Source organism: Lissotriton helveticus, chromosome 11 (genome assembly GCF_964261635.1).
Source record: "Lissotriton helveticus chromosome 11, aLisHel1.1, whole genome shotgun sequence".
Lineage (NCBI taxonomy): Eukaryota > Metazoa > Chordata > Amphibia > Caudata > Salamandridae > Lissotriton > Lissotriton helveticus.
Window position 1 is genome coordinate 63,368,152 of NC_136072.1, and position 27,485 is coordinate 63,395,636.

Below are 27,485 nucleotides of genomic sequence, written 5' to 3' on the forward strand. Positions count from 1 at the left end.
TTTAATAACACATGAAATAAACTGTAGAGAAAAAGAATACAACACAGGTGGGTGAAACTAATATCCTGCTAACCCTCATCCCCAAAAATAAGAGCACATGCCCCCAGGATGCCCAGAAATAACTCCCTGAGCGGGATTAGGTTGTTGGGCTCTAACTCCAAATGTAACCCTGTACCCACCCTCACCCCTCCCAAAAACTACCAGGTTGGCCTACGATCTGCACGGTATGTGGGGCTCAGGAGCAAAGCGCAGTGGAGAAATAGAGCATGGGGTTAGCAATAGGAAATACGAGGTGCTTAGACATAGCATGCGTTTTAAATGTATTAAATTTCTTTTTTTTTTTTAAATAATATTGTTTTAAAAGGACTCAACCTTTGAGAAGCATGTTAGCAGGAAAATGGGCAGCCTGATTGCTGAAAGTGTAAGATGAAGGGCCAACGGAGCTGCTAATGCTTTAGGAGCGAACGCGCAAAGAGGTACGATTGACTGCCGAACGCATTTTTCGCTTACTAAGCAATGTAGAAGCAGGAGCCACACGAGGATGTAATGCTGCAATCCAGGTACACCAACATCGTTCTCTTGTTGCTGAAGTGGAACAGAGTAAGTCTACAGAGGTTTTCTTCAGGCAATGCCATTTTTATTATGAACTCTTCATAATTTTGTAATCCATCATCAAATAATTGAGAATACATTTATCTGGCAAAAACATTCCAGAATACTGAGGGATAGGATGAAAGGCAAAGAAGGGAGTGGCCAGGAGAGACTTAAGATTTAAAAGATCGTTCAGTTGTATTAGTTTCTTCCAGTTCTTGTACATTTTTAATCAGAATGTCTTCTTTCAGGAATGGGTAAACTCTGCTTTCCTCCCAAAGTCTGCAAGTTTGCCCAGTGTTTCATCGCTTGTAACCCAAGAGCCCGCCAACTGCAGACTCCAGTTTTTAAAAAATGCTTTTTTTTTTTTTTTAAGTCAAACAGGGAGGTCTTCTCTACAGTGACAATTTCTTCGAAGGGCGACCAGGCCCCAGTAAGTGACTCGTTTTGGCATTAGATTCCACCTGAGATCTTGTTTCATCTTAATTCTCCTTACTCGATTTCTTTTTCCCTCTCACAACTGCAGTGTGCAGTTTACAAATTAACAGGGTAGGTCGTATCCTTGTTTGTGGTCCAGTCAGCCAGTGCTTAAATGCTGCAGGTAAAAGGAGGAAGAAGGGAAAATAGCAAGGGGGGTCCTTTGTCCCCCCCAACACCTTTCCAAGAACTTAAAAATATTAAAACGTTCATATAAATGAAAAGAGAATCAAATAAAAATTGATAAAGTGAGAACTGGACATAATCTGCAGGTTAAAGAATTCATGAAAAAATATCTTTATCACAGTGCATCATATTAACTTCTGAACAAAAAATATCTTAAAATAATTACTGAAAGGTTATTTTTGTTTTTTTAAACAAAAAATAAAATGGACAACTTAAATAATCAATTTATCATACGTGTAATATAATTTTATCAAGAGCTTCTTTTGTCTCCTGTAAGCATTCCTGTTTAGTAAACTTCTCCTTACCTGTGAATGTGGCTTCCAGGTGATGCTGTGTAGCGGGGACCTGCTCAATCAGACCGCAGAATACAGCCGTCCTGAAAATTCTAAAGAACAGCTTCTGTCATTGGTCCCACTACAGAGCGTTGGCCCCACCCATCACCCGCCCCACATACCTCCCACAACACATCAGGTGTTCAGATCCATGGTCTCTTAAGACATGCGTGCACACATGTACTTAGGAGCAAGACACGCATAGTGAGATCCTTGGCAACACAAGTCATTTTTTGACTTCTTGCCCTCCTCAAGCCACCTCCAAATATAGACATTTAAAAGAGCTTCAACTGATTAAATACGACAATGAAGAACTGCCATAAATCCTGCCCTAAGAGGGTATGCTCGCTTAACAGTATGGTTACCGTTTGAAGATTGAAATAAGTATGCAAATCCCTAAAAATTAACTACAGGTCTGGTTCTCTCCTATTTTAGGGTGTGAACTCTTCAAACGTCTACATAATATCACTGAGAATAAATGTTCTATGCCTCGCGAAGAGAATAATGGCCTGACACTTTAACCACTGTAAAGCACTAGTACGGACATTCTAGATCAGTAATCTTTCCACGGACTTCAAAGCTCAAGATCAGATTATTCTGGTGGTTTCTAGCGGAGGATAAGGTGGGTTTTCGTTCATCCACATCTTACGAAGAAGGCCTGATGAATTGGATACAAACACACACCTGTCTATGCAAGATGGCCAGAAGGATCTTCTTCCTGCGCTGCTACACAGATGTACACAAGGGCCTCGACGGCAAATGTCCCTCGGCTCACACATAAATGAGAGTCATTAAGGTGATAACGAGGACTACCTGAGCATGTTCTATAGATTACACCAGAGCAAACCAATCATTTCTAAGCTACAGTTATGCTTCTCTCCTTTACAAGTGGTAGTGGAATAGCTGCCAAGAACAGAGACAAGCAGTAGAAGCGGCAAGCCATATGCAACGTCTATGAATCGGTAACGGGAAGAGCTTCCCAAAAGACAAAGACTGCCTGACCGAAGAACATATAGGTTGTAGCAGATTTATCTTCAATTATCAGATGGGGTAATAGTCTAACCTCACATATGGCTAGTACCAACCGCCTCACTGATGCAAGTGTTACCTTTTGGTTACCAAACGACTTTTGAAGCGTTTATTAGGGCCTGACCCTTTTAATTTCATCCTCCTGCTGCCTGAAGGCGAGGTCATTGCTCTTCACTCACTGACCTTGTTCATTTGGGAGGGTTTTGGAAATGAAGGGGGTGAAGGTGTTAAAAAGAAAAATCCTGATCACACCAGACTGCCATTGTTGTGCTTAGTCTTTGACACTAAACTCTGTCATTACCATGAAAAATTACTACCAAAAAAGTCTAAGAAACATACATCTTTGTAACGCCATGCACACGACCTTCAACATTCCACCTGTATAAACCTCTCAGGTTAAAAAAACATACAGGAATGTCAATGAAAATGGTGGTCCTAGAAAAACACCAAGCAAGAACTCACAATCCAGGCAAACACAGAAAACACCAGTACAACCCAAGTAACAGCCATATCACCCAATCCATTGGATGCAGGGGTAAATCATCAAGATCCAGAAGAGATAAACCCACCTCTCCTTACACCAACAAAAAGATAGCAATATTTAACTCTCCTTTCACCCCAAAAAGATGGTTAAAGGTTTCAAGACTAGGACTTAAGTTTGGAAGAATGATCACTTCATGTTACCACGGCCACTTGGAAAAAAGAACAGAGATGAGTTTCTTTTGTAAATTTGTCAAAGCGGATGATTTGTAGAATGAGAATAATCCATAAGGAGTAGACATGACTTTGTTCTCTTTGACACAGGAAGACCCCCCCCCCCTCTTTCATACAATATGGACATCATATTGGGCTAATCAGTAGAAGAAGCATAGATACCAGTCAAGCTAGGACCAGAGCTTCTGAAAGAAGACAAACAAACTGATGCTCAACCTTTCATTTAAGTTTGAGGTCTTCTCTGCTTGCAATAATATTAGATTGGTTGAAATGTAAACTGTAACTGTAGAAGAGACTCCAGGTTGCCCTGAATCCCTGTACAGAAGCCTTACCTTACCTGCATCCAACTCGTAAGATCAGGTATTCCTTGACTTTAACTACAAACTATCAGTGTTCTTAATTATATGTATTTTATGTTGCACCAAGTAACCAGCCTACATCACATCCCCCTGTACCAGCTATTTAAACCTTGCTGTTCTTTCCTACATCCTTGGTGTATAGTAAATAAAGCACCGTTATTACTCCTAAAAATATTGTGCTCTCTGTGCAGTATATGAAATATATTACTGTGCTTGACAGAGTTGCTCCCTTAAGTCCTATACTCATTGTGGCTGTCCCTCTTTGATGTTTCCATTGTGTGAACCTGCAGTTTAGGGCAGTAAAATTAGGATCACTGCTGCCACACAGACTATGCAGCTAAACATAGTTTTATTTTTTCATGAGGCACGGATGTTCACCACATGACTTGATCCATATTCAGGATAACCAAATGGTAATCTAATGTAATGTAATGTAAGAGAAATCTATAAAGCACACTGCAACCCATCGGGCATCATGGTACTAAATTATTTTTGTTTACACTAGTTTTATATATATATTTATCTTATGTGTCTAGCATGAAACTCTAGCAAGCATCCAAGAATTCCCATGTCTGGTGGACACCCTTGTCAGATGGGCTATACCACTAACTTTAAATAGTGCATTACAAGCACAAGCTAACATGCTGTGCCCCAACTAGAATGCTGAATTTATCTCAGTGATAGACACTGTGTTTCGGTGTTTTACAACAAACTTACATTTACTTTGGAATCCCTTTGATATCAGCTTCACCTTTAGGGTGATTGGCCAAAGCAACATTACTGAAGGACAATAGGATGTTTTGATCAGAAGTAAAAAATTAGTCAGACTGCCTTCAGATGTTTGAAGACATTAATTTACTGTGGTCTGGGTCTCTTAAATTGCTCTACTAAATGACATTTCTGCAGAAAGCACTTCATTCACCACGGAGAGATTGAAAAACTGTAAGAAACCACAGGAAACGCCTATTTGGCAGTTGGAAACATGACAGGTTAACAGTCTCAACCAACAACAGAAATATTTCAAACAATAAGGCTGCAAATCTCCTCGAAGGCGTCTGAAGGGGACTAGCGCATCCAAACCTTATGAAATGGATCAACACCTTGGACTTAACACATCCTACTTATGGGACATTTAACTTCTGCAATAGGCAAACTGAAGACAACTGATCGTTTGTTAAAGATCTCTTTCCTATACTTCTCAGAGTTCAGGTAATTATTCTAACAGGAGTTCATCTTAACTTGAAGAGCTCATGAGCATACATTTTCAATTTAAATATTCCAATCTGCTTTAGAAACAGTGTATATATATATTTATATATGCAGCTATGTAATTCTTCCAAATAATTTCCATAGGGGTCTTAGCAAGCATGGTAACCCCCATGAAGCAACTTAGAGAGTACCAGCTTCGAGCATCGTGGGTTACCCAAATGGAACAAGAGTTATCCCTGCCGACAGAAAGAGAAAAGTAAAAGATCAGTTACCAGCCCCTGAAGTGTACCAATGACAGAAGCTCTTCTTGGTGAAGCTGGTTGTGTTAATTTCCCTCAATCACTTTAATCAGTAAAACTGGCAATTTTACACAGTGAATGTTGTCATATGGGCAAATCATACAGCAGCGATTCTAGACATCGACAGGTATCAAAGAACTGCTAGACGTGAAGCAAGTCAGATCTTTCCACACTTTCCCGGGAATGCTCTGAGACTCAAAGGTCCCCCTGCTAAGTCCAGGACAGCCAGGTAGTTATAGGAGATCTGCCTTCCCTTCACGCCCAGCAGTGACATTAATAGTCTGCATAAGCAGGTAAGCAGTAGGCATTTATGAAATCAGCAGAAATACTCAAAGTATTGTCATCAAACAGTCATATGATCATCAATTTTCCAGTAACTGATCTCTGCTAACAAACATCAGGTCATAACTCATACACCAGTTGTGAATGTAAGAGCTTATAAGTACTTAAAGAAAGATCACAATCAATTAGGTTCTGTTCTTTAATTACACCTCAGCAGTGCAAAACTCATCTGTACTTACCCATGAACGTATCATCCAGCGTTACAGCACAGTGACAAATAGAACTACAAACTCTTCCTACACTTCAAGACAAATTTGTAAAGAATAAAACATTTTAGTGAGCAGAGTAGCCTGGCGGTTATCCCGCACAGGGTGCGCAGCGAAAACAGATGAAGAAACAAGATGGAGTCAACAAGAATAAAGTAACATGAGCAAGCTCAATAAGAGACACCCAATATATGTGCAATATGTCTTAAAGGGGACACTGGGATTAACAACAACATAGAAACTACGCAGCATGGTGTGAGCGGGGTCCACTGAACGTTACACTGCATTGCACCATCACAGCAGTCGTTTACAAAAAAGGCCTTAAAAAGTAAGGCAGTTTCATAGAATTGTAAAGACTGAATGTAGACTGAAGTGCTGTCCACCATCCAACCAAACTGTACATAAAGAAGGCTACTTTCAAACCTTGGTAGTCTCAGTGATGGACACAACTTTATGCTTTATCTCGCTAGCCACTTGCCTCTATTTCTGTGAATCACACCTCTGGACAGCTGCCTTACAGAATATCCGGAGGACAAAGTTTCCATATAAAATATGAAATGGTGGTTAGGAAGGACTAAATAAGTTGGAAGAAAGCAGATGGGTTCTGCACATGTGTTAGACATGCCTTCCCTTAGGAAAGAAAATAAGAAGCGTTAAGTGACATTTTCAAATTCGGCAACTAATATTATGACCATCTATACCGCAGAAAAGTGGTCTTCCTCAAACATATTTAACCATAATTAATGGCAGCAAATGCTTGCCGAATCTTCAAACTGTACATAGCTTTTAAAATGTACATGTTGCTCATCTGCCCCAATAGACCGAGCAAAGAGTATTATCTTGAAAGAGTCTTAGAAGCACCAACCTCCTAGAAAAACACACTACCTACTTAGCCACTGCTCACTGGAATGTTATTCAGTCAGTTTGTTACTCAAAAACCTTCAGTACTCTTCGAAGAACTGGGAATTAGAGGCAATCAGTCAAAAGTCGTCTACGTCATGTTGTTCAAGGATGGGGCTTGCAATACATTAACACTGCCTGTCATATAACTGCAGGCTTCTATTGGGGCAGGGGTACTTCTTCAGATAAAAACATCATTGCACAAATGTATCAAAAATGCAGATTAACCCATTGGATTTGTCCCTGAAATCAAAAACTGTCAGGGCCCGAATAATTAGTTGCATAACAAGTACCATCAATCAAATGCACTCGGCGACCAGCCTTTTTACATTTAGTTAGTGTATGGTCAAGCTTGAAAGGCAATGGTGGGTAGGGCACAGATATAGCCATGGGGTGAGCTAACTGTGGTTATTAAAAAGGATGGAAGTACTTACAGGGCCAATGAAACCAGCCAGCTGGGAAAGCATCAGGCACAATACGGAAATACACAGCCTGGTTCGACAGAACATCCAGACTGCCCGCCGGAGAGATGCTTCTTCGGCCCCATGCTCCTTCAACTCTTCCTGCCACCATCGATCTAACCTGAAGAAATCAGAAGAGAAAGATGAGAAGTGGATCCCTAAACAGAAGATATTCTTCAGGCAAAAAGGAAAGAAAACAGCATGTATGAAGTGCTCAGACATATTATAGTCAAACGTGGCCCACTGTGTCTTTAGAGAAGTAGGCATTACAGCATCCAACCTGTATGGATCAGCAACTTATCCATGTCCAGCATAAGGGATGTGGATTCAAACCCCGTCCAGATAAAGAATTACTGGAATTGTTCACAGACATTTCCGACTATGGAGATATTTCTTCAGAGACGAAGCTCTAGATGTTTGTTAGTGAAGTTGGAAGGCTCCTCAGACTAATGCTGGCCTTTACACAGTTTAAGGCAATCCTCACATTACCTTACCAGGGTCCCTTAGTGTCACCGAGCTGTTCATTGTTTGGCAGTAGGACATGCACAAGACATGCACTTGGACAGTAATGAAGATAAAACAATAGGAAAGTGGATTATTATGTGGTGTGGTTGCGACACCTCACCATATAATATTGCCCCACATTCTATCATGTGCAGTTAGGTTTCTTTAACAAAAATCCTTAGCTTAGTCAAGGGTAGTTGTGGCTCAACAAAGTCACGGGTAAAGCATTTAGAAATACCAAAACAGTTAATAAGTAGGAAACATAATACGATAAGCATCTGGTACCAATTTAAACAGAAATGTTTAAAATCTTAAAATAGTCACAAAAATGGCTGGCAAAAATATATCGAAGGAAACCGGGAAATATGATTTTTCAAAGGTACATAAATTATTTTTGCAAAGATACAATAAAAACGTTTTAATTGTTTTAAAAGTTAGTAGTATACTGGCAAGAAAGGCTCCTTCACTTTACTTATACAGGCCACAATGGGTTCAAGAAGACTGTTACCTATCACTTCCAGAAATCTTGGGGTCCTCAGTGTCTTTTTTTCGTTTAACACAGTCCAACCAAGACGTGGTCCGGATTCTGGGAATGCAGGATGCTCAGATGCTGAAGACACAGAAGAAATACAGTAATTTTTGCAGAGACCATCCTTGTGTCCACAAATTTCAGCGGTCGCCTCAGGACTCTGTCTTCCATGATGCTCTGAGGGGGTCGTACGCAAAATGTCACCACTGGTCAACTTGTCTCCCAGTTACAGCAGATCCAGCGGTTGCTTACAGGTAAATAATTCTTGTTTTGCTGGGGACCAAGGATAACTTCGACTACATGTCCCACGGGCCTGGGGACTCCGAGAAGGTCATGACACAGTGGCCTAGTAGGTACGTTGGCCGGCAGGCATTACTGGGCAGTTGGGCTCTCAAACAATGCAGGGTTCCTTAGGTTTTGGTAACCTGAAGCTTACAGAGCGCAAGCCCTCTAGCCCTTGGAGTTGCTTCTTCCGTCTTGGCACAGTGGAATTATTTTCAGGGGTGGGTAGCGCAGATGAAGTCATCTTTGTGGGACCCTTCGGTGCAGCAGGTCCAGTCCAGTCTTTGGTGCAGCCTCTCTGTTGGGTCCAAGGAGTAGCTGGGCAGTCCGGTCTTCTTTCCAGTCTAGTAGTAATCTAAGGACGGGGGGCTGGGGTGCCACTTTTATGCCATGTTCACGTTTGTGGGAGGGGAGGACTCACTAGATAATAGGGCAATAGTACCCACGAGGCAACCGTTCCTACTTTACAACACTGGGGGTTTGGCTACCAAATAATCAGAGGATATCCCTCTCTACCTGAATACAAGATGGTGCAAGCCTTCTTTCCCTATGAGGAGCCCTGCACAAACCTCCTGGAAAACCTGTTGTCCGTGTTTCCCCCTCCGGAAGAGATGCCAGCCTGTCTGCATACAAATAAAAGAGCAGGCAGGCAAGGCGAGATCGCCATTTGCTTCAATGAGGCATAGCCTCTTTAAAGATGGACCATCCGTGGCCAGCGCCCAGTAGTCATCCTGCTGGAGGAGGTAACGCCTCCTAGGGACTTTGGCGTAAGTCAATGAGCCAATCGGGCATTAACCACTGTGCGCATTCCTTGGGGTAAGAGCACATGCACTGTGGCCTGGACAGTAGATCGCAGTGCACTACAGAGTTGAAAAACCAGCGGCATCAGTCAAAAAACTTGGTGGGGAAATCATAAAAAGAGGTCCTTTCTTACACATACATAAAAAGAAGTTTAAGTGGTGCGTTACTTAAAGGAAATTTAAAAAGGAACATTTTTACCACTGAATGTTTTACTTAACCCCTTCGACGCTCATGACGAGCTGGGCTCGTCATGAGGTAGCCTCCTCGCACGCTCATGACGAGCCCAGCTCGTCATGTAAAGTGCGCTTTTGAAAAAGTCAGCGCAGCAGCAGAATTTCAACCGATTGCATGCGGTTAACCAACAATTAAGTATCCAGAAAACGATATGAAAACGTCACTTGAATGAATGAAAGTGAAATGAAAAAAATATGGTGATCTACCAATTGAGAGAACATTATTAAAACGTAACCATAAGAATTGCCCCACTTGGCCCCTCTATCACCTCCCAAACTGAGGACTCATCCTATCTAAACAATATCTAGGTGTTAATAGGCTAATGGCTTTATCCTACTGAAACAGTCGCAAACCATTTCTCAAAAGCGTTTTGGCTCCATGAAACGAGTTAAAAACTCAAAGTAGGCTCTCCCTTCAAGAGAACTGAACGGACAAAGACTGGTGCCTTCTCCGAGAGTCAATTTAGAAGGTAGCAGCGAGGATGAAAAGTACATTCTTCAAACGAAGATCTGCTAATTAGGGAGAATGCTGTCTAGTCTATTATTAGGCTTAAGATAGTAGAGCAGAGTGATGTGCCGTTAGATGCAGGCTCCAACCTCATCAGAAGCTACAATGCTCCTCCATAGACTCGATTTCTGGCACAAAGGTCAGACTACAAAATTGAAGTGTGCTTTTCTCCTTGTGTCTGAATTGACACCAAATCCTTTTGTGAGGGGAGCAACCTGATCTGGCAACGCCAACCCTCCTACTTGATTCTTGAGTCTCCTCGCAATTCTTGCAAGTAACCACCTTTTTTCTTTTGCTTAAGCTTTGGGCAGTGGGTTGTGCAGCTTTTACATTGTCGCTTTATGGTTTGGGGTGTGGGTGGGGTCAACTGTGAATTGTTCTATTCATGTTTATGGACACATTTACTTTCTTATCCTCTGTGTATTTTTTGGCCGGTGTGGCCATGCTCTTCTGCAAAAATCTAATAACTTTTATTATAGATAAAAAATGTAAAAAAAATTTAGGCTTTGTGGAGAACCAGAAAGATTTCTGCGTATGTCCTTGCAGCTGTGCACACTAGACCTTCCAAGTAAATCAATATTCCTTTCCTCCCATACACCTACGTTGTAGTTGGCATCTAGAGGCAACGTGAAACATATAAGTGACAGGGAAAGACAACACTGAACAAACAGGCATGCGATGGAGATAGGAAAGAGGCTACTTGAAGAAAAGTTTTAGACGTGAATGTTAATTCCTTAGACTAGAACTGAGAATTTCAGCCTTCAAGGGGTTATGTGACATGTACATCTTCAAATGATTATCTCTGGTGCTGAGCCTCAAATACAACTATGTATCAGTCATCACAATCCCTACCTCCAAGAGGGACTTTAAATGGGGGCCCAGGACAGGAGATCACAGCCAAAGAAGCTTTGAAAATAAAGGCAATGGGAGCCAAAAGATGTCAACAAATTAAGCAGTACCTGTTCTACGTGAGGGAAGCTCAAACCTCAAACAAAACAGGTACCACAGCTGCACTAGACGGGGAACCATATGGGTAGGTTTTCAGTGGCTTAATGAAACAAAATGGATGCTTGTTTCATGGATGAAACAGAACTCAAAAAGACTGGGGTTTCCATGGATTGTTAAACCTTGGCATTTAACAAAAATCTAATAAAATTCTTGAACCACTGCTCGACATGACTGGGAAGAAGATTAATAACCAAAAGACTGTAGTTTCAAAACCCATATAGGAAACTTTTCAGGTCCTTCTTACCGATCTAACGCCATTAAACTTTCCTTTAGGTCCTATTTTAGACTGGGCTCATAAATCACTTGACGATTTGCTGGCCCTAATTACTTAATTTGACATTTTATTCGCTTTAAATGTGCGGAACCAACCTTCCTCCGAGACTAGATTGATAGGTGAATCCTCTTATTGAAAAAGGATAGTGCAGATGTCTATGTCATAAAGAGTTCAATTTATTAAACACTGAAACGGAGATTGAAATGGTCCAGCATGGGATAAACAGCTGGCAACAATTACTGAAGGGCTTGTGGTACTTCACCTGGGTCATCAATGGATTTAAATAATGTTACCCAGACACTTTGAAATATTTACCTTGCACCTCCTGTTTTCACTACTAGAAATGAATGTGTTAATGTACAAGATAAGTAAGTAACACTTAATCTAGATGTGTGTGTTTTTCAACCAAATTTCATTTACGCCTTCAATTTAGTGGCTGGGGATTATACAAAAGTGGTTGACTTGAAGCCACTTTTAATCAAATGCTTATAAAATAGATAATATTAGGATGTAAAAGAAAGTGAGGTCTGTGTGAAATCCAAATATCTCCACTAATGGCTTTTCATTTATTTTTTGCTTCAGGTGAAGTGGGTGGCATGTCTCGCTTGCTGTGGCCAGCAGTAACGTCGAAGGATAAAAGCTAAGGCTCCAAACTTCAGTGCACTTAATGCCTTCTGTCATACCACACCGTAACCACCTCATCTCGTCTGACCTCAGAACTTAAGCAGGGTCAGGCCTGGTTAGTACCTGGATGAGAGCCGGCCTGGGAATACCAGGTGCTATAGGGTTTTCATCTTTTTTTGCTTTAGGCGAGATCTTGCTTGCTTTGGCCAGCACTGAAGTCAAATGAAAAAAAGCTAAAACTCCTAATTTCAGCGCACTTAATGCTGATGGGAGAAATAGTGTGTCTGACCCTTATTTGGGGACCACAGGGTAATACTAGGTCCCAACCGTGGTGGCTGGAATTGTTTGTCACAAATGCTCTGCATCTAATCTGCTTTGGCTCTGCAAACCGTGCCAATTGCAAGCCTTTCAGCACTTTACTCAGGCTAGCGAGGTCATGAAGTCCAGGGCTTCTCAGGGCAGTAGTGTGAGAGACAAAAGCTCAAACCTCAACAGCCAATCAACAAACATAATATATGACCCCCCACAATACATATAGTTACAATTGCAGGGTTGTAATCTCAGTTACCATCTTCATCAAAGCGCTACACACTCTTCCGGGATTCTCTCTCCCTCCTAGGGGTGATATCTATAGTCCATAATATACTGTAGGCAAAAGCAGTAATGAGGCACAGGAGCAGAATCTTAAAAAACCCCACTGTTCAAATGTGCAACTCAGTTCAAGGTTTTTGCACCTTGCGTTCACTGGACAAAAAGTTTTATGCCCATGCAGCAGATTGTTCTGTGCACTATATTGTCTCATTCCACCACAAGCTAAATCATGCTTTCACCTGCTGGTTGGTGTTGCATTTTAGCAGTGCGGCAAATGTGGTTTGCAAACCTTACCTCGTAATGTTGGCTTCAGTTCTGATACGGGCAGCGGTAGTGACTTCACTTTGGAACAGGGATCGCAGGACGCAGTTGTCATGGCAGGCCTGTGCAGCAGCACTCCTTCATGGCAGCGGCGGCCTGCCCAAACAGGTGTGGACAGGTGCTCAAGTAAAGCAATTGCAACCTCCAGACTGTCGTCGCTTTCTGCTTCGGCAATGATAGGACTACTCTTTCCAACATGGGCAGCGGCAGAATCATTCTCTCTGGCTCATGGTTGATTATTGAACGTCATTGTGAGGTCTGTTCTAGCAAAGTATTGGCGCAGTTCACATGGGAACTATTGAGAGAGTCTGTAAGACCGGAACAAATTAGCTTGCTGTGGCAGTCAGCTTATCTGGATACTTATGCTGAAAACGCGCTGGGCTTCTCCTTCTGGATAGTCTCTCCACCTGCAGGGTACTCCTTCCCTCTCTCAGCAGGAAGGGAGGTTCTAGGCACTGTAGACAGACTCCAGTAGAGTGTGTAAATTAAGGTATTTCCCCCCTCACTTAAAGTCTGTCAGGCAGGCACCAGTCCTGGTCACGCTGCAGCGCTTTCTCTCTAGTTAGCAATCCCTTCCTTTGTCAAGCAAGGACTTGGACCTGGAAAAAAAGTGGGTGGCTTGCACCCGGTTGTATACACATTTCCTAGACAAGGGATGAGAATCCAGTCCTAGGCTTCAGAACCAGTTTGGGATGATACTCTTTCAAATGTTATTCTCTGGCTGTTCCTCAGACACAGCTCACAGAGCAGAAGCATCTATAGTTCGGGGGGTTACACAAGAGGGGTCAGCAGACTGAAGCCTTTGACACAGATACATGTACGGTGTGGTCACACTAAAGATTCACAAAACACGGTGCGCTGCTACCACTGCTTTTTGTGATGCACCCAGGGCATAGACAGTAGTCCAGTGCTGATTATGAGGGCATGCTTGGCACCCTTTTCCAGGTCACCGAACAGGGTATAGACCTTACATTATCAAGGATAGGCATAAGCAGTCGTGCACAGGCATATGCCCATTTACCATGCAGACATAGTGCCTAGCATTAAAAACAATGTTTTGTACACTGATGAAACTAGAGTTTCAAATTTAATTGGAAATTAAGAATTACTTTTTGCAGTAATGACTTAAACTTATGCCACTGATGTCCAACCAACATAGTGCAACTGAACACATACCACAATAAAGAGTGGACTAAATTACTGGGGCACTAAAAGGCAAAGCAAAATTAACTGTATTCCATGCCAGAAGAAAACCACAGCGTTTTACCAATCACTCAAAGAATTACAATCTTAGTAGGATACTTGGCATTGTAGTGCTTGCACAGTATGGCGCCTATCCATCTGAGGGGGAGGGTTGTCATATATACACCATCTTGTCAACTGTCCGTTAATTTGCTGATGCTTAAACTAGTTACTAAATAAGAGGTGTTGTCAATATAGATGGCCAACATAATTTTCATTAGAGATATACAAAAGTTACTCTAGTCTTTTCAGAACTTAATTGGAATCTGGAATGTTTTAGGTCTGTAGACGGTAGATTATAAACTGTAGACCTATTTCTGGGTCTAGCTATGTACAGTGCACCCAATCAGTCAAAATGAAACGAGGATATTTGCATCAGAACACATCTGAGAGTACTGAATGGTCAGCCACAAAAAAAGCTTCTAAGCAGACCGTGATATTAAAGTGGCAAGAGCTGCCATGATCAAGGATGCAAAAGGCATAAACCAGAACTGCAAATGTACCCACATAGGTGCATCAAAATGACCTAAATCCTCACTGAAAAGTACAACAAACATTGTGAATGCTGGTGTTTCGGGAGCAGAGGGGCCACATCTTTCTCAAAGCGTTTTCTTTCTTTCTATAGGCGGAGGCCTCCATCCTTTTTCAAACACAAGGAAATAGAGAGAGTAAAACCCTTTCCTCTATGAGTCTGTAGAATGAATCACACTTGTAGAAGGTACAGGGGCAGACAACAGGATCAGATTTGGGGACTCTCCGGCAATGTCGGCACCAGTGTCTACTAGTTGCAGCCTTGTGCAGATCCAGCTCTCTGTAATGGAGTCGGTATTGGATCCAGAATGGGTTCCAAAAGGTCAGTCAGTGCTTGGTAAGGCCGGGTCGCTGGTGACTCGACTGGAAATCCTTGTGGATCCTTGGGCCCAAAGGTGCACCAAAGGGAGCCAGCAAAGCTTCGAAACTCTGCAGCAGGGCCTCTTTTAAGGCCTCAATCTGCAGTGGCATTGCCGATATCCAACAAAACTGATCAGCTGGGGATCATATCCACACTTGAGGATCCAAGAGGACACCGACTAACATTGTGATGTCCTTGCGCCTTCTCGTTTGGCATGAAAAGGTGGGGTGGGGGGTGGGGCAGTAGGGTGGAGTCCCGCTTCGTTTTTTTAGATTTGTGTTTAGCATTTGATTTGACTTAACAGAGGACTTCCACTAAAAGGTGGACTTCTCATGAGAACAGTCCCATGTGTGAGACTGCACCGGTGACCTGGAGTGTGCCTTACGGGATGGTCTTGACTTCTTGTTTGGCAACGTACCGATTTGCATTCCAGTAACAGATCGCTTTAGGATACATGAGGTACTCTTGTTGCACAACTTTAATCCATGCCGAACCCAGACAAGGAAACATACCTTTTTGAGGGTACACAACTCATATTTGTTTTCTATAATCATTGCCTGTCGTTTTAGGAGGGAACATTATTTTTTAGCACACTGTTTTTTTTTAAATCTGATAAATCGTAGTAGGCAGAAAAAAGTGGGAGTGGAGCACCAGATCTGCATCAGAAGGCATGGAAAGAAAGGAACTACCATCAGAGCACCTGGGCAGCTCCAATTCTGGGGGGTACAAACCCCGCACAGATCACCACAATGCCAAAGAGCGACGCACAGGAGCATTGCTAAGAACATTTCCAGATCCAACTTCGGGAGCATTCTAAGGTGAGGAATCGAGAGTTATAACTATCTTCAGATGTTGGAATAGACATTCTCGATTGTTTAAGGTAATATTAAGCTGGAACTCTTTAACGCCATTTTGTTAGACTGTTTTCAGTTTGGTTGAAAGAAAAAAAACTTGTTAAAACGGCAAGTGAGCTAGTCCAGAAAGGATACGTTGGTTTGCGTGTGTTTGACTCATTCATTTGATATCTTCAAAATTAACATTTGAATAGAATTATGAAATATTAACACATAATTGCGAAATTAAGAGGTTATTGGGTGAAATCTCCAGAGTCTTCCTTTACGGCTTCCAACCAAAATACTGCTGCACTCCTGGTTCTTGAATTTACCAGACAGGCCATTTCAGAGCGCTCCATGTTAGTATTTAGTCATCTTAACCTATGCTTCTCAATACAAATGTAATACTTTTAGCCACTGAATTGAATGGCACTATGTTCAGAAGGACACACTCATTTTATCTTCCACTGACAGTCTTTTCCATGACTTTATAAACGTTTTTGACCTCTAAGCACAGGACATGTAGCCCACTTTATGGGATTGTAGTAATAAAGCTGTGGAATGTTAACCAAGATAGTATGAATACAAAAAAAGTAAGTTTCATCGTTCGCCACAATTTTGGCTACATTAACTCCGCTCACAAAATTATTCAGCATGTAACCCTTTTTCTAAGGTGTTCCACAATGTCCTGAAGCAAACTGTAGCTTGTAGAGCCGATCATAGCTTTCTGTAATTAGGATCCCCGCATTTTTCTTATGTTTCTTACTAACCGAAATGTATTCGGTTTTCTTCAGGTATATTTATAGACTGAAAGATTTTCTGCCCCTTTCACAGTATTGCTTACATAAGATAATGTCAACCTTACCATTAAAGCTTTTATTATGAACATTTTCACTTCTCTTTAAAGCAATTTCGAGCAGTAATTTTGAAGGGTTCCACAACACGTTTTAATCATTACTCAGATCTTCTGGTCTCTTGTAAAAATATTTAATTTCCCTTTAACAGCTTTCTTTAGGTACCGTCCAAAGGATTGCATCCTCATTGCCAGCCCTGAAACGGCCATTCTGCTCTCTCAAGGGCTTTTCTTGCATCAGGATTGGTTGCTTCTGATGGAAGAGATTTCTCTTCAGACGTCAACCAAATTCAACAATAATTTTGTGGAGTTAGTTTCCAACCATGACAAGCCTGTGTTTCTCTATAATAAACACTGTGGGAAGTACATTTTTTATTCTTGTCAATTTCATTTTAGGTATTAGTATGCAGGTCCCATGCTTTCTGCAGCATTTTGTTATCTTTGGATGAACTACTGTTGTTGCATCTGGGCTTGTTGCACTCTGATGTTTTAAGACTAACACTGTTCTGCCACACGATTCCAAGAGACGCTTAGTTCATGTGGGTGATTTCTCCTTCACAGACTCCTTTGAGTATGTGTAGAATCTTGCCAAAGTAAATCAGTTTTAAATAAGCCAAATCTAATACATTTTCAATTAACTCAAGAGGCCTTTAATAAATGTAATTGACTATTTCTTAACTATACGGGTCGATACATTTTGCACTTCCGTTGTTACGTTCATGAAAACAAGTTTTACCTTTAGTTACTTTTTTTGTATCGTCATCCGGTTTCTCCTACGTGGGGGAGGAGAGGTGAGGGGTAATGTAGACTAATTGAGGAACAGAGTGGATGGTTCCTTCCCCCAGCAGGTCAATGTGGAGGACCGGCTGAGAAACGTATTTAGACTCAAGCTGCAATAGCACAGTGAGAAGAATGGGGGGGGGGGGGGAGGGGGTCTGATGATATGAAGGAGTCACAGTGGTAAACTAGAATAGAACGGGTAGCAAGTAGTGGTTGTATTAGTCCCCAAGCAGGCTAAGAAGCATTACATAGTATTGGCGCGTGTGCCAATCACAACGTAGACCCGTCATTTTACTGTGGGAGGGCAATTATAAATCTAAAATAATAAAGAAGTTTTACAAACTGCCTGGGCAGATGGGTTTCCAATACAGTCCATAGCTCTTTACATGTGTCTCACTGCCATGGTTAGAATGTGAGGGTTTGACACAGAGGGGAAAAAAACTATGCATCACTGATCATATTTACTTTCTGTGCATCTGCTCCCATGGGAACAAGATAGATAATGATGAGCCAGGCACTTCCATGGACCAATTAACTTTGGATACATAGAAAGAAGTTACAATTACTTCCTCTTCACCGCTTATTTTAGGCCAAGGAAGGCATTTTAAATCTCTTTAATTTCCTTGATGCAGATATCCGTTGAAGTGCTAAATTGCAGCACCCCTGCATTTCCCTGGAACCACTACTACACCATACACCTCTGAAGAGGTCATTATGAATGCCCTAAAATAATCCTCATTATTTCCCCGACCCCAGAGTTTGCCACCAGATTTCCAGGGACCTCCAGGAATGGCTGAGAGATGATAGGGATTCCAAATTCTTAGAGAACATACTGTAACATCTGGGTCTATGCAATTTCTTGCACTTTATTCACCAGTGTTTTACCCTCACATTTAAGTGTAATTTCAATATAACATATAAAGCTATAGATTTAGGCCCACATCTTTGTACTAGGGTGAATGTTTGACACTGTTCAACATTCTGTCCATCAATTCTTCTTTTTGCAGTTGTCACCCTGAGTGGAACGGGTATGCCCAGACGTGGGTCCTGTGCTCTCCATGCCACTGGAGTCAAACTGGCCTGGTTGATGAGGTGAAACCCCGAAACCGGCCCTAGGATGCTGGCTTCTGGTCTAGGGAGGACCTGGCCTGGCAGTTCAGGCTGGACTGCTCTCATTGGGCGCAGGGTCATGACTGATTTGCATATGGCTGGGTTCACACCGGAATGGCATGGTGAGCAAAAAAACGATGGATTTAGGCCCGGATCTCTGTATTGGGGTGAATGTTTGACATTGTTCTGCATTCGGTCCATCAATTGTTCTGTTTGCATTACAATATAAAACACCATAACTTGTTTTCCTCAATGGGGCCAGTAACTTCGGCATACCACATACAAGACCTTGCGCAAGCAACTGACAGATGGAGTAAATGGTTTGTTTTTCCAGTGGCAAAAGCAAAACGAATTGGGCAGTTATATCTGAACAAAAAGGCAGTAATGATGGTGGCTGCAGACAATTCCTGCATTTACCTTGCATTGTTCTTTGCAAGTTTCTCAGTTAAGTTTCTACTGTGCCTGCATATTTTTCAAAATATGACGGTTTGTTATGAAAAGGAGCGATCCCATTTTGATTGATCTTCACACCATCTTCTGCCGACAAAGAGGGAGTACTTCATAATGGATTTGAACAGTGAAAATAGAGTCATAAACAAATAGAGCTCTTCCATTTAGTAGACCAATGTTATCGCGTTTACCCTTGTTATGGGAACTCTTGCAAAGTAGGCTGAGGTTTCTAATATAAAGCAGTCAAAACATGGGATTTGTTTTAGACAACGTTGCTCTGCTAAAATTCTGTGAAAAACTAATCTGGTTTTAATAAATCGAGCTCTTTGGCAACTGCCTTAGCACAGAGAAGTGACACTATATGTTCACTAAATATATATATATACCACACATCATTTCCAAAAGGTCAGTCGGTGCTTGGTAAGGCCTGGTCACTGGTGACGCGACTGGAAATCCTTGTGGATATAATTCTTTTCACTCACTAGCACGCACTTTATCTACCCTCTATTTAGAACCCACTCCCCACACACCCACATGCACCATCCGGCGGTCCTTAAAAGATCTCCGTTAAAGTGACCCTTCGGGGGCCCGTAGAGAATTGCAGCGCCGGCCCTACGAGGAGCAACCGCCCGATGATGAAGCATGACACCTTTCGGGGTGTGTGAGAGCAACAGAGGACAAAGAGTGGTCTTCCAGTAGCCTGAGTGGTTCTCCAATCTAGGAATTATTTTACTCTCTGTTTTCTCTTTTTTAAGGCTTGGTGACTTTTGCACCTGCCCTTAGGAACTTTTCCCTCCTGGTGATAGACTATATGTTTACTCACAAGGAGATATAGAAAACCTATTCAGGAAGTAAAAAAATATTCTCACTGGTCGGAGATATACCCATTTTGGTAATATTACAGCAGTTCCTTTAACGCATATCATAGCTGGCAGTTTTCAGATAGGAAGAGAACACTATTGGATTTACCCCCTCAAATAATAAGACTGAGGACCAAGCAGACAACAGGATCCCTTTGAAAACCCACATTAATTTAGAACTATGCATATTAAAATACCTTGTGTTGTCATGGCTGATCCATTCTAACCAACATCAAAACAAGGTTTAGTTTCTGTTTGCATCGTGCACGGATGTTCTTCTGTGCCCCTTGAACAACTATTTATACTATGCCTTGTAAAAATTCTCGCCTAAGCCTTGTAGAATTGCACGCCAATGAAGGAACACAAAGACACAATTTTCAGTTTTATACTGGATAAATGCTTTACTAAGCCTAAAGACTAAATAATAGACATTAAACAAATATTTTTGTATACCTTCTGCTGTTGACATTGGACGTTTCGTGGTCAGACAAAGGCCACACATTCTCCAGAAAGAGCTCGCCCTTCTTGTAGGCAAGGTGGGCAAGCGGAGTCAGCCAGGAGAAGGTTGTGAAAGAAAAAAGTCCAGCATTGTCCACAGGATGTGCATGTCTGCAAAATAAAGGAAGGATTTAAAAGCTACTGCAGTATTTTTAAAATAGAAAAGGAAAAGCTTTCAGATGTTTGTAGACATCCACAATAAATAATTTACCATGCACTTGTGTATGAGACTTGAATAAGTAACTTAAGTGATAAAAGCAATGGTATACAGAAATGGCAATAACTCCAGTACCATAGTGTTTGCGTAGATTCAGCACCTTTACACTATGCAATTATATCAAAAGTTCACATCATTAAGTGGACAAAAGATGGGACATGTCATTTCGATATGTAACAAAGGGCAAGAGAATAAACATCTGGCTGACAAGCATAGCACAAATATTGCCTACAAATCAGGATAGATATTAGTACATGCATAAAACACAAGAGGTGATCACTGGTCTGAGAAGCAGGCATCAAGTTAAATTAAACGACAGAGCGTAGTGCAAATATAGAGCCCAAATTAGCAAGCAGTTTGATTCAGAAGACTAGCACTACATCTAAAGCAAGGCAGAAGGGAAATGCTCATCATGTTAGATGAAAGCCAACAGGCACAGATTCTCCTTATAGTATGGCCAGATCCAACTACGCGTGGGCAATGTTTGGGCACACATCCTCTGTATGGCATTATGAAGCTGTGTCGCACAACCCCAGTAGGTTTCAGGACAATCCTGCCAGCTCACTGGAGGTTCTACCTTTAACCTTCTGTTTTTGTCCACATCTTATCTGCATTTTGTCAGGGGTGACCCAAAGTGAAAGGCTGTTGTGAGAGCGGCTACTACCCTATTACACATGTACTAAGGGAAACAATAGGAAATTAGGTCTGAGAATATATACTCCAAGGTTACCATGAAAATTTAATGAAATCTGCCAGATCAACCAAAACTAGCCAAAACCTTTAGGGAGGGAGTTATTGAAGTTGGGTGTAGGAAAAAAGAAAAGAGTAAAATTTCCAAGAGAAATAGTCCTAAAATTGCTCATTTGTGACTCCTCTTTATTCTTCTTCGAGATCTGGGTGGCTGTATCAGTGTCCAAGTATCCCCATAATACATTCATCATCAGTATGTGTCTGGCATCTACTCTGCCTTGCAGGTCAGTGGTTTTTGCCAGTTTAGAGGTCCCTTCTGTTCACTGCTGTGTCTGCAGGGTCAGCGTTCTGCTATTCGTAATGTTGAAAGGCAACAAACAATTTCAATAACTCATGTCAAGCATACAAAATACTTTCTTGCATCCAGAATGTATGGAGAATGCTTACAATTTAGACCAAATAGCCCCCTAAGCTACAAGAAGGGAGACAACTCTCTCTAGTCCCATACTCGTCAAGGAAAAATCGTTGCATTTCCTCCTACGCATTGTACAGGAAAGCATGCCACACAAGTAGGCTCCGACTGGTTTTTATTGGTTTGGCAGATCTCACTGTGTTTTTACTGACCTCTCTGCTTATACTATGTGAAAATAACAGTGGTAGCTGCAGGATTTCTAGTTCAGAGCAAGGCGCTGTAAACTATATCCCTGATGGAGAATGACTTCCAGCTCTGCCCTGTATAAGGGCTAGTCCGACTGTGTGGATTTACTGTGCTGTGCTCTGTCTGGAAAGCGCAGGAGTCCACTGACTATGTGTGCATTCTATGCTATATGGTGGACTCAAATGCGTCGGGCTGGGGTTGTTTTTTGGGACATGCCAGCCTGGGAGTACACATCTGTCGCTATAGGAAGCTGGCTTGCACACAGAGGCTGCAAGCAGTGTCGAGGGGTGAAACCAAAGTGAACTCTCTCTTGAGGGCTTGGGGACTACGCTGACACTGTTGGCCTACTGCAACTCAGGATGGGGGGGGCTCGGGTGCCGTAGTGCTGGGCGGCATTGTGTTTGGTGGGTCTGAAGTCCTCATGGTTTTTCTTGGGGTGCCTGCAGGAGAGCAGGTCTGCTGCTCCACGGAAGTCCCTGCATCTTACTGAAGGCAAGCAGTCCTCCCAGAATTTGGGGGCACAACAGTTTGCAGGATGAGACAACTTTGGTGCAATTCAGAATTGAACAGCAGACCGTCCGGCAGGGCTGGTGACAAGACCATTGCTCTTTTTCAGTCTTTGCTTTCGTAGTTATTCAGTGTCCTTTGTAGTTCAGCAGGATCTGCTTTTCTGGAGGCAGGGCCTCCCTTAAATACTGAATTTAGGGGTGTTAGGGGAGTGTAGTCTTACAGGGCTGCTTACCCCTGGGGTCACAACGCCCCCCTATAGGACCATTTTCAGTGGTAAGGTGGCATAACCCTGTCCCAGAGATCCTACGTTTGCAATCACCAAGATGGCGAAGTTTGAAAAGTCATCTCCACTTCAGGTAGCCCACCTTAGGGGTGGCTCTAGCCTGGGGATGGACAGGCCTATCTGACTAGCTAATTATTCCACCTGTCCAGGTGCCAAAAGGCTCTGGACAGAGGAGGTTAGTTTACTCTCCGGTGAGGGAAGCCATATTTGCATACCAAAGGCAGTGGGCTATTTGAAGCTCCCATGCAGGGGAATGCTAATCTGCAGGACGACCTCTTGAAAGCAAAGACCCTTGGGGGTCAGAAACTGGTCTGTGGTGAAAGGCTGGCAAAAACCAGTCAGTCAGCACACCAGTAGCTGGCAGGTTTTCTCTAGAAGCGGATTTAACCCTTTTCTCAGTTGGAGCAGGTGGGTGGCAGCACAGCTCACAGCTTGTGAATTATGATCTTGGAAGTATGTACCCCTGGAACTCGAGGACTTTCCAGACATCCAAAAGATGCCCATTCCTGGCTGGCCATTTTTTTGCTACTAGAGGCAGAAAAGAACTGACCTCACCATGTAGTACGTTGTTCAACATTTCAACTCAGCTCTGAGGACGTTTTGTTTACCAGCAGCAGAAGGAATGTGAGAAGAGGAAAGAGGAACCTCAGGCTCAGTACAAAAGGAGAAGGACAACCACAGCTAAGTCTATAAAAGCTGATGAAACGGTCTTTATGCTGCTTGCAAGAGGAGCTGGCTCACACTTGCCAATAGTAATTTGATCTTTAGAGTGGAAAACCAGCTGACAGGAAGGACCTGCCTGGGGCCATGTTAACCATATTTCCCAGGCCCTTCAAGGTCATGCCACCCCAGCTGCCAAGGAACCCAAAGACATCCAGGACAAGGAACTGCTCTATCGCCTTCAGACGAACCAGGGACAGCATGCTCTGTCCTGACTCACTCTGTAACTGGGAGATGCCTTTACCCATCTCATGTGCCACTCATGTAGCTCAGGAGAAATCTGTACTACAACATCCAGGCCTGTGGTCTGATCTAACAAGCCTGAGGAGGAAGCCCTGACTACAGAACCACTGGTGTAACCTACTTGGGGACTCTTTCTCCAAAAAGATAACTGGTTGAAGCTGCAGCTCCACTGTTCTAATCACTGGTAAGTAGGCTCTCTGGTGTCCACTGTGAGTACCCCAGCCCGATTCATGGGAGTCCACTGCACTGCAAAATCATGACCACAAGCAGTGGTTTTCAAAATAAGGTACCCACTCTCTGTCACCACTGACATTTAGTGCATACTGGTCAACTAGCCAGTTGCTGCCCCCAAAATTAGAGTCCAATGAGCTCTGGGCTAGAGCTGTTCACCAAGCATCCGTGTCCGTCACCAGGTCAATATTACACCACCCTAAGATACCTCTGGAAGCTCCGACAGGAAACAAACCTAGTTCAAGAGCAAGATATTTGTTTGGCTGATGGGTTTTGGACAACAAGGTGTGTTTCCATAATTCAAGTTTCTTAGACAAAACAATTATCCCCGATTTCTGCTGCTGACTCAGGTGGCCATATGTATCCATTATATGATCTGATACTTTATAGATTTGTGTCTGGCACCTGAGCTCCACTGGCTAGTTTGAGACCGAAATGTGTACAAACTAAAGTGAGTTCCTCTTAAGCTTCCTCCATTGGTTAATAATGGCCATAAGGCTCAATACTGACTGAATTTCGATTGAATGGGAGCTATCAATTCTTCGGGGACTGGTTCTTTGGCCCACAAGATAGACATTTCTGATTTTCTGAAGTAGGTCAGCGTGAATATTTACTCCTGCTACTAAGGTGTCTTCCTTTCTTCTGTAGTAATTACCAACAGGACATTCCATGTATTAACAGGTATCTGTTTCATGGCATTCGGAGAGTCTAAACTTCTTCTGTTCTTGTCATATCAATGACAACGCAATTGAATTTTTCGAGGGGTAGTTTAGTTCTAAACAGGAATACATGATTATTTCACCTGGAGTGTCACAATAGTGGGCACTCTTCTATGTGCGCTGTAATCCAATAACAAGAGACAACCAGTATAAGCGCCAACATTTGACTAAATTTCAATCCACTGAGTTCCTATTTGCTCAAAGGTTTCATTTTAGAGTAATCATCCTGTATTTTTATCGCAGTCCCTTGGCAGTGATCTAGACATTACACTAGGTTTTGCCCAGATTTTTCTCATATACTTTTATATTTTGCATTACTGAATATATTAATAATGTACTGCATCGGTCTGCAGGCAATTCCTTCTCTGTGCATGGGTGGAGTACCTTCATTCATACACTCAACCAGAAATGCCTTGAGAGGATAATTCCTGCAGCCAAGCCGTGAAGGATCATGACAGCCACGCTGATGGAACACCTAGTCATATAATCTTTCCTTCTTGCATTACGGCAGAAACCTCGGTACTGTATTTCTGCACAAGATCAACAAATGATATTTTTCACTGATCCCATGATGGGTCCACTGGGATTTTTAAAATTTAGCAACTTCAGTATTGAGGAGCCCATAAAAGGTCACTTCTATTTAACATTGCAGTGGTACACAACGACAACTTTTAAGGACTTGCGGGCAGCCGAAATCTAACCTAGAACACAAAAGTTCCACTTCTAAGCCATCAATCAATTATCTGCTTTCTTATAAGGCTTCACAAGGCTTAATTACTCGTGAATCAACTCTCACTTTTGTAGTTTTACCATTAAACTAAATCTAGTTAATAAAATATAAAGTGATGGCTAGTATTAGCCTGAGTGTTTTATAAGCATTTTAGTTTAAATCCAAGTTAATTCACTCTACTCAAAATTCTTTACATTTTTCAAAAGGGTTAGCATTACTTAAGGTACACTACAGTTATAAAACGTTTAATGTTAAGAATAGGGTGAGGGTTACTAATATAGGAATGTATCACAAACAAAATATTACATGAATTTATGGTTAAGTTTGGGGTCATTCAAGGTCTCAGATTACAATGAAATGGCAGGTGGGACTTGAAATGCACTGCAAATTGTACATTCTGTTAGTGGCTGAAGGAGCTTTCTAGAAACAAGCTGGGTCTTGTGTTGCTACGGAGCGGTGTTGTTGAACTCACAGATCTAGTTGAGGTCGAGAAAACAAGAGGGGTATAAAAAGAGAGAAGGAGATAGCTTCTGGGTACCAGGTGGATGGGGCTGGGAATCCAACCAGTTCTAGATCACTGGGTAGAGAAAGGAAGAGAGGAGGTGGGGAAAGGTCTTAGAGTACACAGAAATGCTTGCATCGCAATGTAAGTGCTCCATGTTACTGGGAATATAAAGTAAAACTTCTGGTTTTAGCTCATAGTCCCATTTCCAATAATAACACAATAGGTTCCAACCAATGGCATCTACACCACTACAACAAAACAAACTTAATGTGCCTTAGGGACAAGCCAATGCATGCTTTGGTGTTTGATGCCACACCCTATTACCTGGTATTAGATTTCCTGCTCTGAGCCAGCGTGCAGCAGGAATAGGCCGCTCCCACAAAATAAATATCCCAGGCTTGAAAGAAACCCGAAGAACCGCAGTCTCAGCTCTTATTTAAGTTAGCTATTCAAGTCTTTCCCGCAGGCAAAGGGTACATGATCTCTCATATCCAATCGAAGCTCTTTGTTCAGCGTGAATATTTGGCAGATTGAAGGCAACAAAGTACTCTGCCAATCCAAAAGCCTGGAACACAGAGTCTGCTTGTCAAAGAGCATTGCTCAGTAATCATTGCTATGTATGCAAGGTCTCCAACATAAATATTGCAATAGTTTACCGTTGAGCATTCAATATAAAAACTTTGTTGGAAGCGATGATTACAAACCCTGGACTAAGATCATAAACTTATTTAGAGGATGATATACACACAACACCAGCAGGAGAAGTGGTATTTCATACTCTATGAATAATAAAATATTGCACTGCACAGAAGAAACTCCCAGCCTAAGAGGGATTGTAATTCTAGGTAAGGACGTATACTGTGAACCCAGTGGCCAAATTAGGGTCCCAAAGTGCAAGTTTCATCCACATAATTAACACAAAACGTAGCTTTACTTCCATCCAGGCTCTCCCTACATTCCAAGTTGAAGCTGAAAAAGGTTCTCAAATGGAGGGGTGTGCTTTATCTAAAAATGCAATGTTACCATCAGTGTGCAATCACAAGGCTCTGCCTGATTATAGACACCACTCAGGAGCCCACTCACTTCACATAACTGAAGGAAGCTTTGAAAAGAAAGCCCAACATTTAGGGTGACCTAACTTCCTGAAGCACCAAAGTCACAACAAAAATGATGGCAAACACCATGTGCTTCCTTTCCTAGAACATTCAGTGGTGTCTCCATGCAAAGCGAGGCTTTCATAGAAAACCGGATGTAAATCCGTAGTAAAAGGGACTGCTCTATTACAATATTCCTCCTTCACATTCCAGAATAAAGCCCATCAGTGCACTAAATGCTGCCTTTCCCATCTGCCCGGCTTACTTGGAAGTGGTCCTTATTGGTTTTAGCAGGCTAAAACCATGGTGATATTTGCCCTTGTTGGTCCCTTCATCCAGTATCCTTAGCTGGGACTCCACAGAAATATCCAGAGGAAGACCTTCTGCCCGAGCGGCCGTCTCAAGGGCATCATGGCATGCTACATGATTCTGCAAAACAAAACCACATTCAACCAATTAAGGTTACACATGAAACAGCTCTTTAAATATACAGTTCATAGGCAGGACATCTAACCTCATCGCTGCTGCCATCGGCCAACGGCCGTCGCGTGCACTACCTGTGGAGTGCTGCGCACGTCCGTTGGTCG

General features: G+C 42.3%; 1 protein-coding gene across 4 annotated transcripts in view; it reads right to left on the reverse strand.

The window, feature by feature from the left end:
* Nucleotides 1–27,485, reverse strand: part of ABCC5 (ATP binding cassette subfamily C member 5) — a 233,619-nt gene that overhangs the window by 117,328 nt on the left and 88,806 nt on the right. Inside the window, exons 3-7 of one of the 4 annotated variants that reach the window (XM_078665856.1) lie at nucleotides 27,164–27,327; nucleotides 20,254–20,409; nucleotides 7,079–7,226; nucleotides 1,560–1,639; nucleotides 329–1,186 (exon numbers count right to left, since the gene is read on the reverse strand). In XM_078665856.1, coding sequence (XP_078521982.1) covers nucleotides 1,604–1,639; nucleotides 7,079–7,226; nucleotides 20,254–20,409; nucleotides 27,164–27,327 — 504 coding nt within the window. In that variant the 3' untranslated portion in view covers nucleotides 329–1,186; nucleotides 1,560–1,603. The other 3 variants (XM_078665855.1, XM_078665849.1, XM_078665850.1) reach the window with 3 other exon arrangements.